Source organism: Elephantulus edwardii, unplaced genomic scaffold (assembly GCF_000299155.1).
Source record: "Elephantulus edwardii isolate Elephantulus edwardi_28Jun2011 unplaced genomic scaffold, EleEdw1.0 scaffold00006, whole genome shotgun sequence".
NCBI lineage: Eukaryota > Metazoa > Chordata > Mammalia > Macroscelidea > Macroscelididae > Elephantulus > Elephantulus edwardii.
The window spans coordinates 29127217-29153786 of NW_006399756.1; the positions used below are offsets into that span (position 1 = coordinate 29127217).

General features: G+C 48.4%; 1 protein-coding gene across 10 annotated transcripts; it reads left to right on the forward strand.

Annotated features, from left to right (window-relative positions):
- Window positions 1-393: 393 nt before the first annotated feature.
- KCNIP2 (Kv channel interacting protein 2) lies at window positions 394-20011 on the forward strand. Of its 10 annotated transcripts, none has more exons than XM_006879994.1 (10): window positions 394-466; window positions 16547-16642; window positions 17499-17597; window positions 18194-18318; window positions 18663-18732; window positions 18894-18964; window positions 19087-19194; window positions 19371-19475; window positions 19604-19666; window positions 19964-20011. In XM_006879994.1, the coding sequence occupies exons 1-10, from the start codon at window positions 394-396 to the stop codon at window positions 20009-20011; spliced, it is 858 nt and encodes a 285-aa protein (XP_006880056.1). The 10 variants fall into 10 exon arrangements, with proteins under 10 accessions (XP_006880056.1, XP_006880057.1, XP_006880058.1 ...); XM_006879995.1 differs by having other exon boundaries at window positions 17544-17597; XM_006879996.1 differs by lacking the exon at window positions 17499-17597.
- Window positions 20012-26570: the final 6559 nt, after the last annotated feature.

Consider the following 26570-nt stretch of genomic DNA (forward strand, 5'->3'; position numbering starts at 1 on the left):
GTGTTGCTGGAGCAGCAGCCCCCTCCCCGCACTCCCCTCTCACTCCTTGCCTGGGTGCCTCCCCCGAGCTGCAAGGGGGCGGGGTAGGGGGAGCCAATCCTGGCAGTGCCGAAGGGGGAGCAGCGCTGACAGCCGCGGGGAGGGGGCGGAGGAGAGGCGGCTTGCTCGCTTGAGCTCCGCTCCGCTCGGCACCGGGCCGCGACGGCCGCCCCGCCTGGCTCTCCAGCCCAGGACTCTCGGAAGGGGCCCCGGACGCAGCCGGCCGACTCGGCGCCCCAGCCCCAGTCTCCCGGGCCGGCCTGCGCCACCAGGGGGCGCCGTGTGAGCGCCCTCCCCGGCTGCCCGGCACCCCCTCCCCCGGCCCGGGCGGGACGGAGGGGGTCGCCGGGGGCCATGCGGGGCCAGGGCCGCAAGGAGAGTTTGTCCGAATCCCGCGACCTGGACGGCTCCTACGACCAGCTCACGGGTAAGTTGGTGGCTGGGGGGCGTCGTGGGAGGGAAGGTGGATTCCATCTCCCCCAGACCCTCCTTATGCCTTTCAGTCTGGCCCACCTGCTCCCTCACACCCACTCTGTCCCATCCCTAGACACCCTCTGGACTGGACTGGGCAGCAGGACACTGGGTTCAAGCCTTGGTTCAGTGGGGGGGGGGGTGGCAGGTGGGGAGAGGCAGCAGGTGTGGGCATATGTGACACTGGGCTAGAAGGGTGTCTGAAGTGGGAGGTGTTACGTGCTTGAGTGCCTGTCGCTCTTTGTGTGTGTCTATGTGTCTTAGTGTCTACGAATGCCACTGTCTGCTTGCCTTGTGCCCTGGCCTTGGTGACAGCCAGAGCAAATGAGTGTGTGTGTGTGTGTGTGTGAGAGAGAGAGAGTGTGTGTGTGTGTGCTTGTAGGATGTTGTAAGAGTTGTGTAGAATCCTGTCTGATGTGATGTAGTTGTTTCATCCGTGTGTCTCTGTTGTATGCGCAACTATATGCAACTAAGTGTGTGATTGATTCTGTATGAAGTGGCATATGACTACCACAGTGTGTCAAAGCTTGAATTAAAGGTGATGCTTCTCTTTGTTAAGACTTTATTATGTGTAGAATCTCCTGGCTTGAGCTTCTGCTAAGATGTGTTGTGTTGTGTTTTGTGTTTATGAGACTGTGTGGGTTGTATTGGGATTAGATATTAGATGTTAATCTATATACATTACTGTGGTGATATCTGTGTCGATGATGTGTCTTATGCTTGCTGCCTCTCTGGCTTCCTGGTGCAGAAGGGGTGGCGGTATCTTTAGTGAAACCCACTGCTTACCTAAGCTTTTCACCTAAGATGGGGCCAAGGAAGGGGATCTAGTGTCCAGCTGCCCAGTCTAACTCCTGGAGTACCCTACAGTCTAGCACCTGGCTCCTATGAGTGGCTTTAGTTAGGAATGAGTCACCCCTCCCCCCAAAAAAGTACTCAAAAATCATTTTTGTAAAACCCTTTCAACCCTTAAACCCCCACAACGTTTTCAGAACTTCACCCCCTGGCTGAAGAAAACATTTTTTTACCCCCTCTCCAGATCGAGATAGCTCTAAGCCTGGAGGAGGTGCCTTGTTGCTTCCCCATATGTGCCCCCAAACCACTTTGCTGTGTTGGCATCCTTTTTCCTCTGCGGAAAAAGTATGTTAGACCTATAAACTGTGCATGTGTCTTTTCCTGGGTTTGGCAGGAACTCTTTGTAGGTGATTGTGTTATGTTGTATCCGTTTCCATGTCTGTGTGTTTGTGTTGTGCAGTCTGCCCAAAAACTCCAGCAAGAAAGAAGGGACACTTATCTCCCCCGTCTGTGAAACAGAGAGGTGTGGGGGAAGACACTGTGGTCCTTGTCCTTCCATAAGACATAAGAGAGTGAGGTTAATTAAAACTTGGAGATGGAGGAAGGGACTAGGATATAGTTCCCAAAGACCTGAGTGTCTCCCCTCCCTAAGGAGTTCCTAGTAACTATGCAAAAACCCTCAGAAAGGAGAGCTCTGTCCTTAGGTAGGAAAGAGAGCAGATCTAAGTGTCTCAACTTAGAAGAAGAGCTCCAGGTGTCCAGCCCCGCTATGAATTCTGTTCCCATCATTGGCACAGGAGCCCTGAGAGTATTGAGGCCCCCCAGGGTCCTCATTAGTCCATGTTTCTTTCCTGCTTTAATTGATTCTCCCCTTTATTGGAATCAGCACCTTGGGGTGAGGGTGAGTAAGCCATTCTGAATAGGAAAGACTTCAAATGTTGGGAATGGGACTGTATCAGCTCTGGGTGACTTTTTTTTCCCCTTGCTGAGCCACACTTTTCTGATACCTAAAATGGCCTGCTCCTAAGGGAAATGGAAAGGGTCAAAATTAGCAAGACTCAAGAATTACTGTACATTGATTCGCATCCTTGCCTAGCTCCACACACGACTTGGAAAAGAGAAAATACCAGGGGCCTTCCTTTCCTCAGAGGGTGTATCTAGTAGTGGGAGACAATGAGGCTGAGACACCAAAATAAACTAACATTCCTGGGCCAAGTTGGGTTGTGTTCAGAGAGCTGTAAAAGGAATGGCTTGGGCCGACTAGGTGTCGCTGTCCATGGTGCTGAAGCACATCCAGGCTTTGTGACTTTCCGAAAGGATGCAGCAGCAGTCAAGAAATCAAGTCACCGCTGTTGCACTGGGCAATTATGCTAAAAAGACCTCCTGAGGGTGTTAAAAAGCAAAAAAAGTCACTTTGAGGATTAAGATGTGCCTGATCCAAGTCATGATATTTTCAGCTACTTCATATGCATGTGCAAAGTGGACTATGAATAAGAATTAAATTAAGAAGAATTAAATTTTGTATTATGACTTTGACAAAGAATATGAAATATTCCTTGACCTGCCAGTAAAATGAACAAAGTTTTCTTGGAAGAAGTTTAGCTAGAAAGCTCCTTAGAAGCAAGGCTTTGTGTCATATGCTTTGGACATGTTATCAGGAGGGACCTCTCCGCAGAAAAAGACATCATGCTTGGTAGAGGGTCTGTAAGAGAGGAGGACTCACAAGGCTATGAATTGGCACAGTGGGCTCAAAACATAGTAACCATTGTGAGGATCGTTCAGGACCAAACAGTGTTTCGTTTTCTTGTGCTTAAAGGTCACTAGCAACAGCACAAGGAATCATTGTCTATGGTGCCTTCTGAGTTCCCAAAGTTTCGCTCTGTTCCTGCCTAATGCAAGTGGAATGTTCCGGCTGGAGCCAGAAGCCAGCTCCAACTCTCCTCATCTCGGTCCATCAGATGGACAGGAAGGGCATTCTGGTTCCCCTGGCTTCTTCCCTCCACTACTCCAACCCCAAGCTTTAACAAAATCTGGAGAGGCCTTTGTACAAGAGAAAGTCCGAATTTCTTTCCTCCCTCCCTCCACCCATCGCCTCCAGTTTTCCCAGCCCCCTGAGCAGGTCTTTTGGCAGTGGAACGAAGCAGGGAGAATGCAGCAGCAGTCAGTGCCAGCCCTATCCCAAATGGAAGCAGGAAAAAGGCCAAGCTGGCCTGGACTGAGTGGGGGTCACCAGGCAAAGGAGGAGAGGAGCGAGTAACCCTGGAATCTGGTCTCTGGTCTTAAGTCTCGTGTCCAGGACTGGGGCGCCCTCGTGTGGCTAACAGGACGACTCGCGGGGACGAGCCCAAGTGCAGAGGGCAAGATCTGGGTGGAGCTGGAGTGACTTCCGCCTGGCAAATGTAGTTTTCAGCCAAAAAATGAGGGATCCTCGTTAGGGGAATGGGGCTTTGTCCCCTCTCATGCAGGCCCTCCCAGGAGTATGAAGAAGTTAGAGGGTCCTGGAAAGGTTACTTTAGGTCTCACCAGACAGTGATGAGCCTGGGAAAAGGGGCAGAGTAGATGGGAAGACTGAGAGTGAGGGGCATCTCTGTGCATTTGGCTGGCAGCCAGCCCGTGATGGCAGGGTCCGTGAATCTGCTGGACTGGAGCAGAAAGGGACAAACAGAAACTGTTAGGAAAGAGATTTGGAGCCGGGAGACAAACGAGGAGGACGCGTCCCAGCTGCCTCTCCTCTGCCACGCCAGTACAGTGGCCTGTCCTCCGCCTCCTGCTTTCTCTCCTGTTGGTCTAGGAAGTATAGAAGTGTGAAAGGGTTGCCATGACAACTGTGTCCTTTTACCCCTTCGGATCTAGGTGGGCGGGAGAAGCAACAGTCTGAAGAGGGATTGATGAGGGGCAAGAAATAAATGTTTTTTCTCCTCACAGCTCCTTTCTTCAAATCCTGTATCTGCACCCCTTCTCCATCAGAAATCCAGGAAAGTAGAGAAGGCTGTGAAGAGTCCCCCCACTTCTGTGCCTCCCACTCGTGTCTGGGAACTTTGAGCGCGGGTGTTTCAAATGATGGGGCCACAACGAGTGACCCCAGAAGAGCCGGGGGGGAGGCGTCCCGCCCTCCAGCCCCGCCCACTCAGGGCCATGCGTGGGGGCGGAGACCTGACCGCCTGGGCCGAAGGGGCGGAGCGTGGCCAGCGAGCTCGCAGGCGAACCATGAACCGATGCCCCCGCAGGTGCCGGAGCCCGCTGGGCCAGGCAGCCCGATCCCTCTACCAGCTGGTGACTGGGTCGCTGTCGCCAGGTATGAGGATGGGAGGGAGGGGCCGGACCCCTCAAATGACCGGGCGAAGTGGGATCAGAGACTTAAAGAGGTGGAGAGGCGGCGGCCCCTGGCAGAGATGGAGGAGGGAGCAGGACCTTCCAAGAACGAGGGGTTAGGGAGCAAGACCCTCTCACAGAGGTGGAGGAAGATGGAGAGGAGCTAGATTGAAGGGGCATGGTTCCCACCACCATGGGAGAGGGGGCTGGGCTTCTTCCTGAGGGCAGGGGAGGGGGGCTCAAGGAAGTGGAAGTAAGGGGCCGAGCTCCACACAGAGGTGAGAGCAGGAAGAAAGTGCAGCCCTCGACTGCTCTGGTTAGACTAAGGGGGTTTAAGATGCTGGAGATCAGTGTCCTCCGAGAACGCTTGAGATGGGTCTGGGGCAGCACAAACGCAGCTAGTGAGTTTGTAGGTGAGGGGATGGGTACACTGATTTAGCACAGGTCATGCATGACTATCTTCTGCATCTGCGGGAATTTGGATGAATGGGTTTGTGCTTTACTGGATGGCGTCTCACTGGGATAGTGATTACTGGAGCTGTGAGCCTCCTGGGGGTACAGGTCCTGGGATTGTATGGCCCTGAGACTACTTGTAAGGGAGTTCTGTGCTTTAGATTGGATATGCTTAGGTTGGGGCTTCTGAGGGACACTTTGTTGGTTGTGCAGCCTTTGTGAGGTTATATCATGAGGTTTGCAAAATTTGGTATACATGGACGATGGGATTCCCTCCTGGCTACCTGAGCAGAGCCCACAGAACCCAGCATTCCCTCCACTCAGCCTCTAAACATCCTAGTTCCATGGCATTCTGGAATCTGTAGTTCTTTGACTTTTTGCCTTTTTCCATAGATGTCCACTTGAGTCCCCTCTAGGATGGAGTGAGGGTCTATGACCTCTCCTTACCATGTGTCCCCCTGAAGGAAGGAAAGTAGGGTAAAGCCAGAACCATGTTCAGAATCCTCTTGGGGAGCATTTGTTTCCCCAAACCCCCTGCTCAAGCCCGTCACTGGTGACAGATGGCTGGAGTCAGGCAGAGCTAGCTCTCAATCATTGCAGGCATGACTTCCAGGCCTCAAAATAGCCCCAACGACTAGGGAGGTCATTAATCACACGATACAGCTGGGGGCTGCAAGAGCTTCTGGCCTGGCTGGGGATGGAGTAGGGCTGGGGACTGAGAGAAGAATTTGGGATTTTTCCCCGGCTGATCCCCTACTGGTAGGGAAACAAGAGTAGATTGGGATCCTGTGGAGTTAAAGGTCTGAACTGTGAAGGTACAGTACTGTGGAGTTAAAGGACTAAATGACAGGACCTCTATGGTAAGATTTAAGGCACCTGGGAGGCTCACCTAATGCCCCTACATAGACTTCCATTGGACACTCACTCTGCCTGAAGTGCTTCCATTAAGACTGTTTGAGAAGACTAAGTCCAGTAACACAGGGATTCTTGGAGAGAAGACAGCTCTGGGTTTTCCAAGGGCCTCAAGACATAAAAGAGAAGCAAGAACCTGAAAAACAAGTTATCTTTTGCTTCTGACAGACCCTTATCCATTTGTCTATTTGATTTAGTCCCTGAGCTCCTATTGTGCTGGGTCAAGGTCTTGCAGAGTTGAGGGTGGAAGGAAGAGAAGGAAGAGGAGGGTCCAGGGACAGAGTAACTGATTGACTGCAAGCTTATCAATCTGTCCATCTTAAGTCAGCAATATGGAGCAGGGAGCTTTGCTGTAGGGCTTCATTTCATCCAGACAGCCTGGCCACCTGACATTCAGAGTTCCTGGAATCTGACCCTTTCTGGCCTTATCACCTGTCACTCCTCCAACCAAAACTAAGCTATAAGACTCCTTGACATCCCAACACATTACTTTTTCTTTAAAGAGAGAGCCTGATGGAGTAGGCAGGAGATGGGCTCTAGTTCAAACCCCAGTCCACCCTTTAATAGTTATGTTATCTTGAGAAAACATTTTCTCTGAGCCTCAATTCCTTCATCAGCAAAATAGGTATAACACAGTCCAGTCACATCAAGTGCAGAAAAGCAATAATAAGCCTAACATCTCAGATTCATTGTGAACACTTAATAATATATTTAAAGTATCCAGGGCACAGAATGTACTTGATAAATGTCAAACCCTTTCATAAGACAGATTGTTGATGTTTTAGCCATCTTTTAAGACCCAGGCTAAAAACACATCCTATCAAGTTTTCTTGGCTTTCCCGCATTACATCTGAGGCTTTTTCTATAGTTCATTTAATAATCTGCCTGGAATGTTGTTTTTGTTAGGTGCCATTGAGTCAAGCATACCTTACAGCTACCCTATGAACGACAGATCTGAACCCTGTCCTATCTTGTGCCAATCTCATCATCTCTGACACACTTGAGACCATTGCTGCCATCCCATCACTCTGTCAATCCAGCTTGTTGAGGAACTTCTCTCTTTCACCACCCCCTCTGCCTTTCCAAGCATGATGTCCCTCTCCATGGAATAGCCTCTCCTATCAATATGCCCAAAGTATGTGAGACAAAGCTTCACCATCTTGGCCTCTAAGGAGCTCTCTGGCTGCACTTTCTCCAAAATGTATCTGTTTATTTGGCAGACCATGAGATATTCAATACTCTCCCCCAACATCACAGCTCAGTGGCATCAATTCTTCTGTCATCCTTATTCATTGTCCAGCTCTCAACAGCATAGCAAGTGATTGAAAAGACCATGGCCTGATTCATGTGCATCTTGTTTGTTGTTGTTATGTGCCCTCGAGTCGCCTGCGACTCATAGCGATCCTATGTACAACAGACCTGAACTCTGCTCTGTCCTGTGCCAGTCGCACTCTCTCTGATACACCCATCCCGATTACCCTAGTCACTGAATCAATCTACCTCATAGAGGGCCTTCCCCTCCTGCACTGTCCCTCCACCCTACCAAACATGATGTCCTTCTCCAAGGACCGGTCTCTCCTCACAACATGTCCAAAGTATGTTAGATGGAGCCTCAGAATCCTTGCCTCCAAGGAGCTGTCTGGTTTAACCCTCTCCAGGATGAATCTGTTTGTTTTCCTAGCAGTCCATAGTACCCTCAATACTCTTCTCCAGCACCACAGCTCAAACACATCAATTCTCCTTCTATCCTCCTTAGTCATTGTCCAACTCTCTGATGCATAACAAGTGATTGCAAAGACCATGGCCTGTATCAGACTCACCTTAGTCTCCAGAGAGACACCATTGCTCTTCAGTACTTTGGAGAGGTCCCTAACAGCAGACTTTCCCATCGCAATACGTCTTTTAATTTCCTGGCTACTGGTGCCAAGAGTGTTGACTGTGGAGCCAAGCAAACTAAAGCTGTGTACAATCTCAATCTCTTCACCATCCATCCTGATGCTGCCAGTTGGTCCAGTTGTGAGAATCTCAGTCTTCTTAACATTGAGCCTCAATCCACATTGGAGGCTGCAGTCCTTGACCCTCTGCAGCAAGCGCTTCAGGTCCTCTTCAGTTTCAGCAAGCAGGATTGTGTTATTTGCATAACACAGATTGTTGATAGATCTTCCACCAATCCTGACCCCAGATTTCTCTTCATAGAGCCCAGCCTCCCAGATAATCTGTTCTGCATACAGGTTGAGAAGGTATGGAGACAGGACACATTCCTGGTGTATGCCCTTCCCGATTTTGAACCATGCAGTGTTTCCTTTTGACAACTGCCTCTTGGTCTAAGCATAGGTTTCACATTAGCACGATCAATGTGCACCTTAGTCTTCAAAATTACATCATTGCTCCTCAATAATTGCTTCAAACTGCAAACTTTCCCAGTGTAATACATCTCTTGATCTCCTGACTGCTGGTACCAAGGGTGTTGATTATGGATGCAAATAAGATGAAATTGTTGACAGTTTCAATCTTTTCTGCATCATGATGTTGCCTATCAGTCAAGTGGTAAGAATTTGTATTTTCTTGATATTGAGATGAAATCCATATTGAAAGCTGTAGTTTTTTATCTTCTACAGCAAGCATTTTAGGTCCTGCTCCCTTTTGGCAAGCAAGGTTGTACCATCTGCATAATATAGGTTATTGATGAGTCTTTCTCCAATCCTGTTGCCACACTCGTCTTCTAAAATCCAGCTTCTCTAAGAATTTGCTCAGCATACAAAGTGAATAGTTATGGATACTGGATACAGCTTAGAATAGTTCCTAGCAAATAGTAGGACTATTTGTTACTGACTAGAGGCTTAACAGCACAGATCTCTCAGTGGAGCTGTCTTCCTGCCCATGTTGAGAGCCAGAACCATTCAAGTGGTTCAGCTTTGCTTCACAGGCCTAAGCTAAGAGCCTGACAGTCTGTGAAGTGCATTTAACTTGTGAAGACTTTTCAACATCTTTTCCTTCAAGGGACTTGGAATGTAGTTGAAGAGACAACACTCACTCAGAGGGAAGATATCTGGATTTGAATCTCTGCTCAACTACTTTCTGCTGGCTAGCGTTGAGCTCTGGTGTTGTAGTCTGGAGGGAATGGCGTTGCTAACCAAAAAAGCAATACCTCCCTGGCAGACCAAATCTGCAAGCAAGTGGGTCCTTGGAAGATGGATGAGCAGTTTCCTCTTATGTGATTGCTGAAGATCCTGTGAAGGGTCAGCTATTAGTTGGTTCTGATTCAACAGCAATAAGAATGTTTCCATTGCTTTTGAGTCAACCCTGAACCCACAATTGCCTAGTCTTGCATGACTGGACCTAGTTTCTCATGAATGGACCATTGTGATCTACTAAGTTTTCACTAGCTAATTTATTGAGATCACCAGGCCTTTCTTCCTAGTCTTAGTTCAGAAGCTCATTATGTTTGGCGTCATAGCATATAAGCCTCCACCGTGTAACTAAGCATGTGGTGCATTGGCCAGAAATGGAACCGGTTTTCCCACGTGAAGTTAAGAGTTCTGTCACTGAATTACCACTGCCCCTCTTGTGGTTGTTGTTAATCAAGTTGAGTACAACACATAGGGACCCTATGAACAACGTATCTGAGCCCTGTCTATTCTGTGCCATCTTCATCATCTCTGACACACTTGAGCCCATTGCTGCGGTCATTGTGTCAATCCATCTTGCTGAGGCTCTTCCTCTCTTTCACTGACCTCCACCTTTTCAAGCACGATGTCCCTTTCCAACAAGCCTTCCTAACAACATGACCAAACTTTGTGAGAGGACACTTTGCTATCCTGGCCTTCAAGGAACATTCTGGCTGCGCTTTCTCCAAAAGAGAAAGTATTGGAGAGACTTGTCTGTTCTTCTGGCAGTCCATAAGATAATCAATACTCTTCTCCAGCCCCACAGCATAAAGGCATCAATTCTTCTGTTGTCCTTACTCATTGTCTAGCTCTGAGATGTAAAGCACTTGATTAGGAGGTCATGGCCTGAATCAGATACACCTTAGTCTTCAAATTGACATCTTGCTCCGCAGTAATTTGGAGACTTTAACAGCAGACTTTTCCAATGCAATACATCTCCTTTGGGTTGGCGGGCAGGTAGTTTCAAATCCAGTGGCTGCTCTACAAGAGAAAGATGGACAGTCCCTCCTCTGATTTACAGCCTCTGAAAACCCAACTGGAGAGTCAGCTATAAGTTAGTTCCAAATTGATGGCAATGACTTTATCATATCGAATTTTTACAGTAAATCTGTGAAAGCAGCACTGTGTCCATATTACAGGTGAGGAAACTGAGGGGGGGGGGGAGTTAAATCCCCCAAGTCAGGCAATGTCAGAGCTTCAGTTTTAACTCCTGTCAAGAGTAATAATGGCAGCAAACATTTATTCGTAGTCTGTACCAAGCATTATTCTAAGCGGTTTAGTGTATTAATTCATCTGTTCCTCCCAATGACCATATGAAGTAGAAAATTGCAAAAAGGTTAAGAACTTACCCAAGTAATTACAAGTGGCAAAGCAGGGAATCCCAGCTATTACAGACCACATTACTGTTTCTCTTTTTACTGTTCCCACCAATAACATTATAGAACCAAGTGGTGATTTTTTAAAAAATTCGTTCATTGTTGTACATTTTCTTCCCTCCCCTCCCGCTCCCTAGCCCTTCCCCCAACCCACTTTGCAACGCACCTTTTGTTCCAGATTGTTGTTCCAAGTGATGACTTTTGCCAACCTAACAGTGAGTTCAGGAAGAACTCCCAATGAATGGGGAACTCTGAAGAGAAGAGAGTGTAAACTATCATTCAGGGGAATGATAGCTAAGAATTGCAGGTCAAAGAGAGAGAGAAGAGGAGTAAAGGCGCAGAGAGAGGACTGAATGTGGTGTGTTTAGGGAGACCAGACTGGGTGAAATGAAAGATTCTGCTGATGAAGGTGGGGGAAAGAAAGATAAGTGCCAGCTGTGGAATGTATACAGCCACAGGAAGATACTTGCTGATTTGACCTGTAAATCTGTAACTTCCAAGGTATGAGAAACAAGTACTTGCTGCTGAATTGACTTTTTTCCCTGTGATAGAGCGGCAAACAGAGGACCAAGCCTAAGGGATACCTTTCTTCCACGCAGGTTATCCTTGTGTACAGTACCATGATATGTTCAAAGTGGGTGCCTGACCCCCAGTGGTGGCTATTTAGAACTGCAGCTCAGTGTACCTCAACTGGAGCCTTAGGGATCTGCCTTAACCTGCGGTTCAAACGGTGAACTTTTCATCTCAGAGCTGCATGGGGGGGCGGGGGGGGGGGCGCCCTCTGGAGCAATCTCTGCACACTGTGTTTCCTGGGTTGTACGCTATCTAAAGGAGTCAGTGTAGGGTTGTGGTCAGAGTCTAAAACACAGAGGTCAGACGGAGTTAAAATTGAGGTTCTGACACTACCTGGTTTGAGGGATTTACTTAACGTCTTTTTGCCTCAGTTTTCCCATCTATAATATGAACATACAGTACCGTCTCCATAGGTTTATTGTAAAAATTCAATCTGACAATGTCTGTTAAGTCATTGTCATCAAGTCAGAACCAACTCAGAGCTGACCCTCCAGTGGGTTTTCAGAGGCTGTAAATCACACAGGAAGAGACTGTATTTGAGTTAAGTACAACACATAGGGACCCTATGAACAACGTATCTGAGCCTTGTCTGTTCTGTGCCATCCTCATCATCTCTGACACATTCGAGCCCATTGCTGCAGTCACTGTGTCAGTCCATCTTGTTGAGGGTCTTCCTCTCTTTCACTGACCTCCACCTTTCCAAGCATGATGTCCCTTTCCAAGGAATAGCCATCCACCTCTGAGGTGGCAGTGCAATTCCCTATCCACTAGGCCAACTGTGGTCCTTCCAGTTATTTCCTAGTCATCTGAAAGTTGGACAGTGAATAAGAATGACAGACATACTGATACTGCTGAACTGTGGTGTTGGAGAAGAGTACAGACTATCCCATGGACTGCCAAAACAAACAAGTCTATCTTTGAGGAAGTGCAGCCAGAGTGCTCCTTAGAGCCAAGGATGATGAACCCTCAGGTCACGTACATGGAATATGGTGTCAGGAGGGACAGTCCTCAGAAAAAGACATTATGCTGGAAGGGTAGAGGATGAGAAAAAACAGAGGAAGACCCTCAACAAGAAGGACTGACAGTGGGCTCAAACATATAAAAGATTGTGAGGTTGGTGCAGGATAGGAGAAGATTCAGATCTGCTACTCCGAAGGTCCTTATGAGTGGAAGTTGACTTGATGGCACCTGATAACAGTGCCTGTAAACACAAAGCACATTGCCTAGCAGTTAGTAAACACTCGGTTTTAGCCAGTGGTGGTAGTTGCTGATTACCACTGATTTAGACCAAGCCACAGTTGACCCTACACAGTGGCTTTCAGAAGCAGTAAATTGCAGGGAAGGAGATTGCCCACCTTTCTCCTGTGGAAGAGTAGAACCATGTGCCTTCAGATTGGCAGCACAACTCCTTGCCACTAGGCTGCCAGTGCTCCAGGTGGTGGTAGTCCTGGTGTTAATAACTCACAGGCCCTTGTTTGTGGTTTACTGGCTCTTCAGTCCCTCCTCCTCCCTCTACACCGCAAAGAAAGAGCCCAGAAGAGGGAGGAGGGACCCCAGGGTGTGGAGGGTTCAGATTTCCCCCCTACCCCAGGCAGCTCCATCAGCTCAGTATCAGTTCCCGCAAGTAGGCTAGGTTTGGGCAGCTCTTCGGTGAAGTCCCAGCGTGGTGTGAGGGAGGGTGTGGGTGTGGGTGGGTGGGTAGGAGCAGGTGTGGGTGGAAAAGCCAGTACCCCATCCTCTCACAAGAAGCTTAGGTTTTCTGTGCCTCAGGGCAGGCAGAATAAGTCCTTCCCCAGGGAGTCATAATAGGGAGGCCAAGTAGCCCTCTTCCTGTCCAGGCTATTGGATTTAATGCTCTTTCCCTTGGGCCTCAGTTTCCCTGTCTGTGGCCTGCCTGTGGGAAGAGAGTGCTTCCTGCCTCACAGTCTCCATGGCAACGGCAATCGATGCTGGTGGTGTCCTCCTGATGGGAGAGGTCAATGCCTCCCCTACTCTCACCTCATATTCTCATACACCAGACAATTCCAGCCTAACAGCGGGAACACAACTGTAGACCCAGACTCCTCATTTTACAACATGCTCACTGCTAGCAATCCTGAGAGCCACTTCTTGCAGCCTTACTCAAACAACTCACATGCTGTACACACCCCAGCACACTCTGACACTCTCTTAAACACTCAGGTTACATGTCCACATGCACCAGAGTAAAAATGCATAGCCATACACAGAATGCTCCTGATTTACATATGTGTGCAATCACATGTACACAGAGACGCGCTAGCTTCACAGACCAACGCAGGAATATACATCTAGAAAGAATGCATTTGGTCCTGTACAGCTATTACTCAGAGTGTTTGCGACACATACCCATACTTTTTTTCTACAAGCTTTCACCTTAGGATAACTTTTCTCTCTCCCCCTCCCCTTACACAGAAGAGCCACAAAAATGTCAGGGGGGGGAAATGTCAGGGAAACCTGACCTTAGGGACAGAGTGAATATTCCCTCCCTCCTCTGGACTGGCAAGACCAGGACAGAACAGGATCTAGCCTTCGTGCCAAAGGCTCCCAAGAAAGTGCCAGTCCAAAGGCTGAGGTGGCCCTAGGAAGAGGAAGAGACTGTGGCTGGGAGGTGTGTGGGGCAGAGGCGGGGTGAGGGGGAGAGGGAGGAGATCCAGGCTGGAGGAGGAGGGAGGCTGCCAGCCGTCCTACTCCAGCCGGGGAGCCTGAGGGGGAGGCGGTGTGAGGTCTGCAGGCTGGCGCCTGAGCCTCGGCTGGGTGGGGGCCATGCCCCCTGCCCACCATGAACCTGGAAGGGCTGGAGATGGTTGCTGTGCTCGTGGTCGTTGCTCTGTTCATCAAGGTCCTGGAGCAGTTTGGCCTCTTTGAGCCTGTCTCCTTGGAAGGTAACCCAAGTGTCTGGGCGTGTTTGGGCTGGAGGGATCGCTGTTCCCAACATTGGAGAGGGCTGGGAGGGGGTTACTCAGCTTTCATGTCTTGGGCAGGGATGAGGAGGAGAGAGGTGGGATGAGCCATCTTTGAGAGGTGCGGTGGGGCCTTGAGGAGTTCAAGGACCTAGGGGACATCTGTTTAAGGAGTAATGAGAAGTACAGGCATTGGGGTGTGAAGATGAGGAGGTAAGAGAAATCTGGGGACAAGAGGAGGGATCTAAAATCAGGAAGAGGTCTCAGGAGTGGAGGGAAGGAGGCTCCAGGGGTCTTGAGACAATAACCAGACTTCTGGGGACCCCTTTTTGGAGCCCGGGGTCCATGGCAGCCACACTCCCATCACACAGAGGGATGGGTTACAAGGTGTATGGCAGCCTTTTGTGTGAAAGACACGAATGTGACTTGTGTTCAGGTGTGTGAGAGATGACAGGGTGTGACTATGTGTTCGTATATGACAGGAATGATTAAACATGTCAGAGTGATGAGGTGTGAGGGCTGTGTGAGATATGGAAGGGAGCATGCCTGAGGAGGTCTAGGCGTGAGGCTGAGCATCTTTGGGTATTGGGTCGTGAGTGTAGCTGTTCTCAGAGCTTCCTGAGGATACACTAGCTCTGTACCCAGGGCTTGGGATGGAAGTGAAGTCTGGAAGGACATGAATTCAGTTCTTTTTAGGGGTGGTCAGCTCATTTCCCTTTACCTCCCTTTAGTCCTCCCAAGTCTCAAGGGCAAAACAATCTGGGGTTTGGGGAATTCAATTCCCCATCCGACGCCATCCCAAAGTTAACTGTGGATAGTAATATTGAGGGTCGACAGGGAAGCATGTTCTGTCTTCCCTGGAAAGTTTGCCTCCTCCTTTCTCTTCCCACCATCTGTACAGCTCCCTAACATAACTGGTCTCCAATTTTACCTGAGACTGGAAGACATGCAAGAGTCATGTTTCAGGGCCTGCAGGATAAACACCTGGGTAAACTGGAAAGATACAGAAGAAGCGGGGAACATAGGAAAGTCAAGAAATTGCTTGCTCTAAAGTTCAGTAAGAACAGAAAACTCCCAGCCCACCCTCCAGCCTCTGATGCAACTAGGGAGTCTGGCTGGCTGCGTTTGTTCTCATTCAGTCTCAAGAAGATGAAGTTTCTGGGTTCTGGTTTGCCATCCCCTTTAGATTGTTTGGTGGGGACCACCACCAGAGAAAACTGAAGGCAGCCCCTTGATCTTACCCTTCTGAAGAACCAGAAAGAGACCGAGGCCTGGAGGCAGTCTGTCTAAGGAGGCATTAGAAACTGTCCCCCCCTCCTCAGTGGTGATTACACCCCAGACCTCAGGCGAGATTTGGTTCAGGGAAACCAAAGCCTGGGCTAATGGAGCCCTGGGCCTGGGGCCAGGCCACTATCGATCTCTGGTCCCCAGCACAGCCCACTGCCTCCCTCCCACATCTCTATAGCTTCTGGAGTTGGAGGACTTGCTGCTTAGGGGTGGATAACAAGACAGTGAAGTCATGAAGTTACCTCCCTAGGAAGAAGGTTTGGCCTGTGAAGGTGAAGTAGGTGCAAGGGGGTAGTAAGGGGGTGACTGAAGTGGGAAAGTTACCTAATCAGAGTCAGGCCTCTCCTTTTGCCACTGTGCCAGGTTTGGTACTGAACACTGGTCTCAGAGCCTGGAATATATGCAGTCAGGAGATAGATCTATTATTTCCTCTAATTACGCTATCCTTTTGCCTTCAAAGAACAGGCCATACTAGGAAGTCTGGGAAGGGTGAGTTAGATGCTCAGGCCCTGTTCCTCTGTTTAGGAACATTCTGGTTGTCTTGGAAGGAAGGGTTACAGGAAAGAAAAGTGCTGAGAACAAGCTCAGGCTGTATGGATGAGATAGAGCCTTGAGTAGCCTAGGTGCCATGAACAGCTGGGTCACAATCTAGTATCAGCAGTTGTCATGGTGGCCCTGGTTTGTGTATCATCATGTCCTGAACACTCTGTATTCCAGTCATGTGTGCTCTGTAATGGTTTGATCATATCTGTGTCACATGATCTGTATAGGTTCCCGTATGTATCATATTTTATTTTGGTCATTTTTGTCTTAAGGAGGTCAAAGTGTGTGTGTTTGGAGGACCTGATGTGAGCTACAGTGTATCGAATTGTCACTGTAAGGCAACCATCCCAACACTGTAACTTATCATTCTCTATGTTACTTTGTATTCCTGTCACCATGGGTGCATGAGAATAGTGTTTGTGTCCCTGTGAAGTCTACCTACGGCAAAGGAGCAATGGGCACTGAGTCAACAGACCCTGAGGCCACAGCCCCCAGGCTGCATCTCATTATGCAAAGCACTGGAGCCCCTCTGATGCTTTTCTACTGAAGTCCCCTAGGCGATCACCTTGCCATTCCACACCCTGCTCCCGCAACTCCCTTCTTTGTCCCAGCTTGGGATGATTTGTGACTGGCAGGGGGGGGATGGGGCAGAGGGGCCGTGGAGGTTAATGTGCCTTCCTGGGGTCTTCTCTTTTCCTAGGCCACCCTCCAGGGCCCACTAAAAAAGCGCTGAAGCAGCGGTTCCTCAAGCTGCTGCCCTGCTGCGGGCCCCAAGCCCTGCCCTCAGTCAGTGAAAGCAAGTGCCTCTCCTGTGCTTCCGGGGGCGGGACCCGAGTGTGCGTGGGCGTGGCCAGCGTGGTGTGGGCGGGGGAAGCGCTGGCCCCGCGAGAGAGAGTGAATTGACAACCCTGCATAGGGGAACTAGTGTGTGGGCGTGGTCTGCCTGGAGGCGGGACTAGTGTGTATGTGGGCGTCACCAGCTGGCGAATCAGGTGGGGCAGAATGTTTGGAGGCGTAGCCAGAGTGTATGTGGGCGTCACCACTTGGGGAATTGGGTGGGACAGTTTGTTTTGGCGTGGACAGCGTGGCTGGGCTGAGACCTCAGTTTGTGTGGATGTGGTCAATGTTTTGGGGGCTGGATTTAGTAGTGGCTGTGACATTCTCTGTGTGGCTTATCTGGGTTAGTAGCATGTGACTGTATGACCACCACCTCATGCTTAGATGTATTCTGGGCCTCGAAGTATGTGTTGCCAGCAGGATGGATAAAGGTGTAAGAGGACTGAATCCTTCCTCCACACTTTGAACGCCTGAGTTTTCTAGTCCTCAGTAGGGATCCCAGCTGAAAGATTTGGAGTTTAATGACCTCGCTTTGTCTCTAAATTTCATAGTCCTCAGCTAAGTATTTTGCAAACCATGAAGGTCCATTTTGTAATTATTCAATTGTAATGTTGAGTTTAATGTCGCTGGGTTTCATACAGAAGTACATTTCAGAAAAAGAAGCAGTGTGAGTCCGTTTCTCGTATGTCTGTGCTTGTTGTGCTTTTGCGCATGTGGGACTAGGGAGTGGGGTGTGTGTGTGTGTGTGTGTGTGTGTGTGTGTGTGCGCGCGCGCGCATTTGTTGAGTGTGAGGGGCGGGCAGGTGTGTCTGCAGTTGCCCGGGTCTTCCGCTTTCTTGGTGACAGTTCGCTCCCTTCAGCATTAGCCGCCCCAGCCTCCCTCAACCCCTACAGACCCCGCCCGCTGGACCCAGGTGACTTACTCTCCTGGTTGGGGGGGTGGGGACTTGCCTGGGGACTAAATAGCGGGGCTGAGGTGGGGCCCTTGCTTTGGCTTAGTCAAAGATGGTGCAGTGTTTGGGATGTGGGAGGGGCTTGGCTGGAGCTAGGTGGGGCTTGGCAGGGACTGGGCGGGGCATGGCTGGGACTGGGCGGGGCATGGCTGGGGACAAGGGGCACTGGGAAGAGCAAAGCTGGAGTTGGGGTGATATGAGGAGATAAGGGAAAGCTTGGAGCTCAAATTCCCAGATGCCTGCTCTTGCTTCTCACCTTCTGGAACAAAGATGGGTCATGGGATCTTCCCTTCAAACCAGAATCAAGGGACCAGGGGTGAGCACCAAGTTGAACTCCTGAGTCTAGGGCCAGGCTTAGACTTGGCCCAGGCCCACTGATAGACCTCGAAGAGGACCAGCACCTTTCCCTCTTGCCTTGATGTCCTCCACTTGGATTCCAGGGAACAGGCCAACTGGTCTCCTGTGCTGAAGGGGGCGGGATGGGTCAATGATTTTGAGGGGGTAATGGGGGTCTGGGCCTGAGGCGCGGCTGTCCCCATCCACCGCCCCACCCGCAGACAGCGTGGAGGATGAGTTTGAACTGTCCACCGTATGTCACCGGCCCGAAGGTCTGGAACAGCTACAGGAGCAAACCAAATTCACGCGCAAGGAGTTGCAGGTCCTGTACCGTGGCTTCAAGAATGTGAGTGCAGGCTGAGCAGCTGTGAGACAATTGGGTGGTCAGGAGATGAGGGGAATATTATGTGGGGTGAGGGAAAAGGGAGGGTGGGAGCAACCACCCCTTACATCCTCGAACTTCTGATTATGACCTGTTTCTGCAGGGCTAAGATCAGCAAAATGGCAGAGCCTGTAGATTGACATGTTAGTTTAGGGTTTTATTTGTCTTGCCTCTTATTGCATGGTGTTCTCTGGAAGTGCAAAGCTTTCCCCTGTTTTTAGAATTCTCTGGACTTGGAGGATGGTGTTTGAATAGAAGGAGATATTGTCTGCCCTCAGCCTTGTTTGTCTCCCTCCCCCTCCCCCCAGGAATGTCCAAGTGGAATTGTCAATGAGGAGAACTTCAAGCAGATTTATTCCCAGTTCTTTCCTCAAGGAGGTAAGGTGGCAAGGCCAGAGAACATGCAGCTGTCCATTCCTAGGCTAAATAGGAGAGTTCTGGAAGGGCTGAAAATGCCAAGATGATGAGAGGGATTTGACAACCCATGCACAGTAAGTTATCTCCTGTCTAGAAGCTAAGCTTGTTTCTCCATCCTACAGACTCCAGCACCTATGCCACTTTTCTCTTCAATGCCTTTGACACCAATCATGATGGTTCTGTCAGTTTTGAGGTGAGCTGGGAGAAATGGGCTGGGAAAGCCTTTTTCCTGGGACTTCAGGGCCACATTTCCAGACTAAACACAGAAAGGGGTTTGGTGAGGGCGATCAGAATCTCCTCCTGCCTCTTTCCCAGGATTTTGTGGCTGGTTTATCAGTGATTCTTCGGGGAACCATTGATGACAGGTTAAACTGGGCCTTCAACTTGTATGATCTCAACAAGGATGGCTGCATCACCAAGGAGGTGCGGAGCGACTAAAGGGCTGGGTGCTGTGTGTATGTGGAGTGCAAAGGACCTGTGGGAAGGAAATGTGACTGACATATGCTTCATCAGTAAAGGGTGAGATCTGCCTCACGGGGCCTCTTGCTTTGGAGATTGGAGGCTCTAAGAAAGGATCCTTTTCACTCTTGGCCTAACAGGAAATGCTCGACATCATGAAGTCCATCTATGACATGATGGGCAAATACACGTATCCTGCACTCCGGGAGGAGGCCCCAAGGGAACATGTGGAGAGCTTCTTTCAGGTGACGAGTCTGGGTAGGTGGGAGGGTCTGAAGTGAAGGAAAGGAGACAAGGGACCATAGGTAACTGAGTTCTGCTTGCCTCTCTCTTGCCTTCCCTCCTGCTCTCCTGTTTGACTACCTTCTTGTAGAAGATGGATAGGAACAAAGATGGTGTGGTGACCATTGAGGAGTTCATTGAATCTTGTCAAAAGGTACAGGACCCTCCCCTTCACACTTTCTGTTACACTTGGGGCCTGATTCAAAGATGTGGGGAAGGCTCCTTTGGGGCGAGTATAGAGTCTCCAGCCACCTTACCTCCTAACCTTGCTCTTTTGCAACTGCCATGCCCCCTCCCCCACCCCATCCCCTTTAGGTTTTTCTGGCCATCGCCTTTTTTTCTAGCTCTGAATGCTTCCATCTCTGAGTCAGCACCCTTCTCCCTATCTCTGACAAGCTTTCTGTTTCTCTCTCTCTCTCTCCTATCTGCCTCCTTCATACCATGGCCACAGGATGAGAACATCATGAGATCCATGCAGCTCTTTGACAATGTTATCTAGTTCCCCAGGAGAAGGGACCAGTTTGTCCTGGGGGTGGGACCATGCTCTAGCCTTTGTCTAGGTGGACATCACCTTTCTCTTCCCAGGTCTGTCCCCACCTAGCCTTGCCCTGGGGGCTATAGGGAACCAAGAGCCTGGGTATACAGCAGCCCAGGTCGCTGGAGCTGAAGGGGCCAGGAAGTGGCCAGAATATAGCTGGGGAATGGGAGGGACAGGTGTTACCTGGTACCTAGAACTCCTAATAGCTCCCAGCCCCTATTTACCTGATACCCGTGTGCTGAGGGCATCTCTGCTTTAGAAAATGAGTGGTCCCCCCCAGCTCCTACTCCCACTGTAGAAACCACAACATTAGACAGAATGTCTCCTGCTATGGTGCTCCCCCACCCCTATCTCATAAACATTTCCTGTAAGTCTCCCTTCTCAGAGAGTATGCCCTGTCCCTAGCCTGAACGACCTGTCTTTGGAAGCTCTGTGGGAGTGAGACAAGAATGTAGAGGGAGGAGTACTGGGCCTGGGCCAGTGGCTAGGTCCTGGGAGATGGCGGGGGTGGGGGATGGGGTGGGGGTTGTCAACAAAAAAGGGCCTGGGTTGATTTTCAGTGACAGCTCAGGCATGCCAGGTCATAGCCCCATTACCTGAGGCCATTGGAATATGTTTCCAGGCTCTCCAAAATGCCCTGTCTCCTTGGAAGTACTCCAAAAAAATTTCCTTCAGTATAGCAGAGCCTAAGATTCTGATGTCTGGCTCATTCCTGGAATTCCTTCTCCTTCCTTCCTGTTTGTGGTGGTGGAGGCAGGGTAAATGGGTGGGGAGATGTCTTCACTGATGGCCTGCTGAAGTTTCAGCCTACCCTCTCTACTGAGCACCCATTTTGGCTGGTCTGGATTTTCATGTGCCATGTTCTCTGGATTTGAAGGCATAGATCAAATCAAGAACTTTCATTAACTTGAGATTCTATCACTTCCCCCATCCCCAGTGAATGCCTTAGAAGGAAAAGAGGCGGGGAAGCAGGCATAGCCTCTGAATCCAGGTGTGGAAACATGCATTAGAATCCTGATTTTAATCAACCCAGGCTCCATCCCTGCCCCCTGCCCCATATGGCTGCCTCAGGTCTCACCTGGGGTTTCTTCTTGCTCTGCCTATTCTGCCCAGAGATGCCCCTGAGCACGCATAGAGGGCAGGACCATAGACTCCAGGTTCCATCTCATTGTCAGCACTCCTGCCATGCTGCCATTCCTTAATATACCTGCTCGTCCCATTCAGCCATCCTCCCAACCAGCCAGGGTCTGAGGGAGAGAATCCCTTTTCCTAACAAAACACTGTTGACTGCTTTGCATTTTTGGCTTTTCTGTATATTTTGTAAAATAAATACACCAGATCCAATAAAACACAATGGCTATGCACAGGCTGCCGTCTCGTGTCTTTTTGTCTTTCCCACTGCACACGTAATGCACCACCCCTGTCATGCTGCATTTGGAGAACCCAGGGAAGTTCCTGACTCTCCAGGAGAGCCATAGTCTGGGCATACATTGGCAAGAAACTAAGACATGAATTGACTTAAGTTCCAGTAAGGTTTGAAATCTGTCTGACCCCAGAGAGACATGGGAATGTCTCTCACATTCAGATCACTGTCGTGTGTCACATCCTGAGAGTAGACATGAAAAGAAGCGAGGTCCCAATGACTATTCCAAGGAAAGCAGTCTTTGGGACTTGCCCTACTACCATGAAGAAGACATGGGAGTGGAGCGTTTCTTTTCAACCCAGGACTCCTGAGCTGAGACCCTTCTACACACAGATGCAGAGGAGCAGTAGTAGAGAAGTAGCAGAAGAACCATGAGACTAGTAAGAGATAGTAGGGTGGGCTTCCTGGCTCATAGAGCCAAGAAAATGGGGTGCTTTTGGATACTTGGTGGTAGATCCACAGCTGGGCCTTATTGAAGGAGCTGGGTACTATTAGGCTAAAAATAAAAATGAAGGTTGAAGCTCAACTCAAAAATTCTATGTCAGGATATTTTCCAGAACCAGAACTCAAAAAATCCTATGTCAGGACATTTTCTGAAACCAGAACTCAGAAAATCTCATGTCAGGACATTCCCTAAAACCAGAACTTAGAAAACCCTATGTCAGGACATTTTTCTGAGACCAGAACTTAGAAGTCCTATGTCAGAACATTCCCCAGAACCAGTTTCCCAAGACCAGAAACTTTATGCCCCAATGAGCTACTGCAATGACCCCATATAACACCCCCCGCCCCCCGAGCCCAACCTCCAGTGCTACTCCCCTTGCTGAGTAGCCCTGCATGCAATAAACTCTGATAAATGTTTCTACCTCAGCATAGTTCTTGACTTCTACCTGAAACCTTTCAGGTACCTGTGGGCAATGAACAGTAATGTGAAAGAGCTTAGTAACACTTGTCCAAGTGCAGCCACTGTTGAGGGAGAGGCATACCAATGGTCACAGCTGAACTGTCTTGATTGAAGAACAGTATCCTGAGTTATTTCTGATCCTGAATTTTAGTTACTTACTTAATAACCCCATAATCACTGAGTAGCTTCTGTGAGTTCTGTGGTCATTGCAACAAGTTATCAAACAGAAGAGGATTAGAAGTTGGACATAGTGTAGGACCTCCTTTTAGCTTTGGGCTGCAGGTAACAATAATTCACCCTCTCCCTTATGAAGTTAGGGGAGATGCCTCTACCACACCATATTTACATTAAGAAATTCTACACTGAAGATTTCTTAATCTCAGAGGGCTTGCTTTTGGTGTGCCAGGAAGATCCTTTAGTTTCTAAATGGAAGTTCCTCTGTGTAAATATGCCACCCTTGCCTCTAGCATGGATATGCATTTGTGTCCACACCCCTAGTTGAGAATGAAAGATCAGATGGTATGGTATAGAGCCAGTCAGGTCACTATGAGGCTGGTGGTACAAAGACACTTTTGTGGGTGGGAGCCTTTCTTGATGCAGCTCCTGGAGAGGGATGACTAGTAGTTGGTTCTCTGAGGCACCATTACTTGGTTACTAAGTTTCATCATCTCCAGGAGAAGGATAGTCCTTCATTTCCTTGCTATAAGCATCGCCTGGGTCAAGGGAAAAGGACCAAGAAGAAAAGTTCAGTATTTCAGTGTAAGAAGAAATCTGTATCCAAGAAGAAAAATAATTATTTCCATAGTCCATCTGTTTTCCCTCCTCACAGAACCATCTGCTTCTTTATTCTTTGCATATCTTTAAGTTATCTTGTTGTTTACCATGAAGTCATTATCAAGTTGGAACCAACCCATAGCTGACCCTCCCATGGGTTTTCAGAGGCAGTTAATCGCATGGGAAGAGATTGCTCATCCTTCTCCTGCACAGCAGCTGGTAGATTTGAACTGCACACCTTTGGGATTGCAGCACACTTTCTTACCACTAGGCCACCAGAGCTCCCTGTTTGAGACATACTCCTTGTAGAGATCTGAAGAAAACTGTAGACTGTTGTCTAGAAGAAAAAGATACAATATTTTCTATAAGTTTTCAGCATGTATGTATCCCTGAAACATTTTGCGGCTTAAGAATCAATGAGATTCTTAAACCCCCAGCCAATAATGTTACAGAAGAGGAAACAGATCCAGTGAAGGAAGAAGACTTGGTCAAAGTCACCCAGTGAAATGGTAACAGGAGCAAGGCTAGACTCAGTTTCTCAAGTATTCATTTATATGGCTTCGGTATACAATATTTGGGTATGAAAGTTGCATGCTGTATATGTTATGCATAATCTAATCAAGGTGACACTGTGACAGACTCTTATAATACTCTGCTTTTCCTTTTTGGCACTTTTTGGTTTGTAACCATATACATACATACTTTGGTGATTATTTGTCTGTTTTCTTGATATGCTGTAAGCACTTGCAGGCTCCTTGAGTATGAGGTGTTTTTTCCTATCCCAAGGATCTGACATATAAAAGGCATGCAGTAAGTAATTGTATGATGTGTGACTAATTGCCTCCATGAATAGCTGCCTTCTTTACCATGAGAGAAGAACTGTTTTGAGCCCAGTTACCATTATTGAATAATTTAGTCAAAGAGTCGATAGCAGAATTTTGATGAAGAGAGAAAATGTAGAACAGAATTTAAAATTCTCTCTGGATGGAGTTTTAGAGGCTGAATCCCTAAAACTTTAAACTAAAAATATTCCCTGAAGTCTTACTAAAACCAAGCAATAGTTTAGTTAAAAGTGTATGCCTTGAGCACTATTTTCTTCTAAGAACTAACCATATGGGACGAAATTGACAACAGCACCTGAAAACATTGGATAGGAACCTTGTTGTTGTTGTTGTTAGGTACCATCGAGTCAAGTATAACTCATAGTGACCCTATGAACAATAAATCTGAACTCTATCCTATCCTGTGCCATCCTCACAATCTCTGACACACTTGAGCTCATTGCTGCAGTCACTGTGTCAGTCCACCTGGTTGAGGGTCTTCCCCTCTGTTACTCCACCCTTCTAAGCATGTTGTCCTTCTCTAATGAATAGCCTCTCCTAGCAACATGCCCAAAGTATGTGAGACGAAGCTTTATCTTTGCCTGCAAGGAATACTCTGGCTGCACCTTCTCCAAGATAAATGTTTATTCTTTTGGAAATCCATGGAATATTCAATACTCTTCTCCAACACCACTGCCCCAAAGTATCAATTCTTCTGTTGTCCTTACCATTGTCCAGTTCTCAGATGGATAGCAAGTGACTGAAAATATCATGGCCTGAATCAGGCACACCATAGTCCTCAAACTGACATCATTGCTCCTCAATGGGACATGGAGAGATCCTTGACTGCAGACTTTCCCAATGCAATAGGTCTCCTGATTTTCTAACTGCTAGTAAGTACCAAGGATATTAAATGTTAGTGGACAATTAGTTGACATTAGTGAAAGAACAATTCACAAAGGAGAATGAGAATGGTTGGACAGCTTGAAGAAAATGATTGATGTTATTGAATTGTTGAAATGGTGTTTGTTTTGCTGTGTATATTCTCAATAACAACAAAATAAAATTTAAAAAGAAATAATTATATGCTTGAATGAATGAACACAATGAGTGGATATATAGGTGGATCAAGCAAAGTAACAGCTTCCTTTTTTTTGCAAGGGCCCCTCAAGTTTGAGAAGCAGAGGGAAGGAAGGTAGATCCTGCCTCAGAGTCTAGTTTGTGAAGAATAGATGAAATTGGGGATGCTGAGTTGCTGTAGTGTGAGGTGTGAGGGGAAAGCAGAAAGTGTCATGTGGCTGAGATGTTGTTACTATTGTTGTGTACCAAAGACCCTGGATAAGATGGACTTGACTGAGTGACTAGGGTAATGGAGGTAGGTGACTGGGAGACAATGAAACTGGCTCAGGTAGAATAGGGTTCAGAGCTGTTGTACATAGGGTTTCTATGAGTCCCAAGCAACTTGAAGGCACATCACAACCACCACCACCACCACCACCATCAAGTTGGAAACACCAGCGGGTTTTCAGAGGCAGTAAATTGCAAGGGAGTTGATTGCTCATCTTTCTCCCATGGAGCAGCTAGTAGATTTGAACTATGTATCTTTGGTTTGGTAGCGCATCTATTTACCACTAGGCCACCAGAGTTTCTGAGACTAAGAATAGTTCCCAGCGTGCTCTGGTGGTCTAGTGGCAAGAAACTGCACTGCAATCTCAGAAGTGCGTGGTTCGAATCCACCAGATGCTCTACTGGAGGAGGGACAATCTCCTGTACCACTCAGATACACACACACACACACACACACACACACACACACACCAAATTCCCTAAGGAACCACAATATCCAGTAAAACAGCTCCAGTCTTCAGCTTTTATCATAAGAGGCCCCCTAAGAAAATGTTTCTGCTGAACCCTCAACATTCCAAGGCTGAAAATAAGGATTAAAACAGTCTCTGGAGCTATATAAATGGGGCTACAGCTGGAGGAGCTGAATAATATGATTGAAGTATAAGATAGCAACTACTCTGAATTTATTCTGACCCACTGCGAACCTTTGTAAGTTACCATGGAATCAGAACTAACCTATAGCTGACTCTCCAGCAGGTTTTTTTAGGGGCAATAAATTGCAAGGGAGATTGCCCACCTTTCTCCTGTGAGCAGCTGTTGGACTAAGACATAGTAAAACGGCCCTAAAGGATTTCCTAGGGAGCTCTGGTGGCCTCTTGGAAAGGTGCTGTGCTGCCATCTCAAAGGCATGCAATTCAAATCCACTAGCTGCTCTGCAGAAGAAAGGTATGGGAAGTCTCCTCCTGAGCAATTAAACTGCCTCTGAAAACCCACTGGAGGGTCAGACAGCTCACATTTTGGTTACCCACTAAGTTCTTACCCTCTGCATCATCTGAATCCCTCTGAAAAGATAGTTGTGCGCTGTCAAGACAACAACCCTATAGGAGCCGAACTGCACCATAGTGTTTCCAAGGCTAAGAATCTTTAGGGAGCTGATTGCTACAACTTTCTTATGTAGAGAGGTTGGTGGTTTAGAACCACTGACCTTTTGGTTTACATCTGAGCACACAAGCACTGCACCACCAGGGCTTC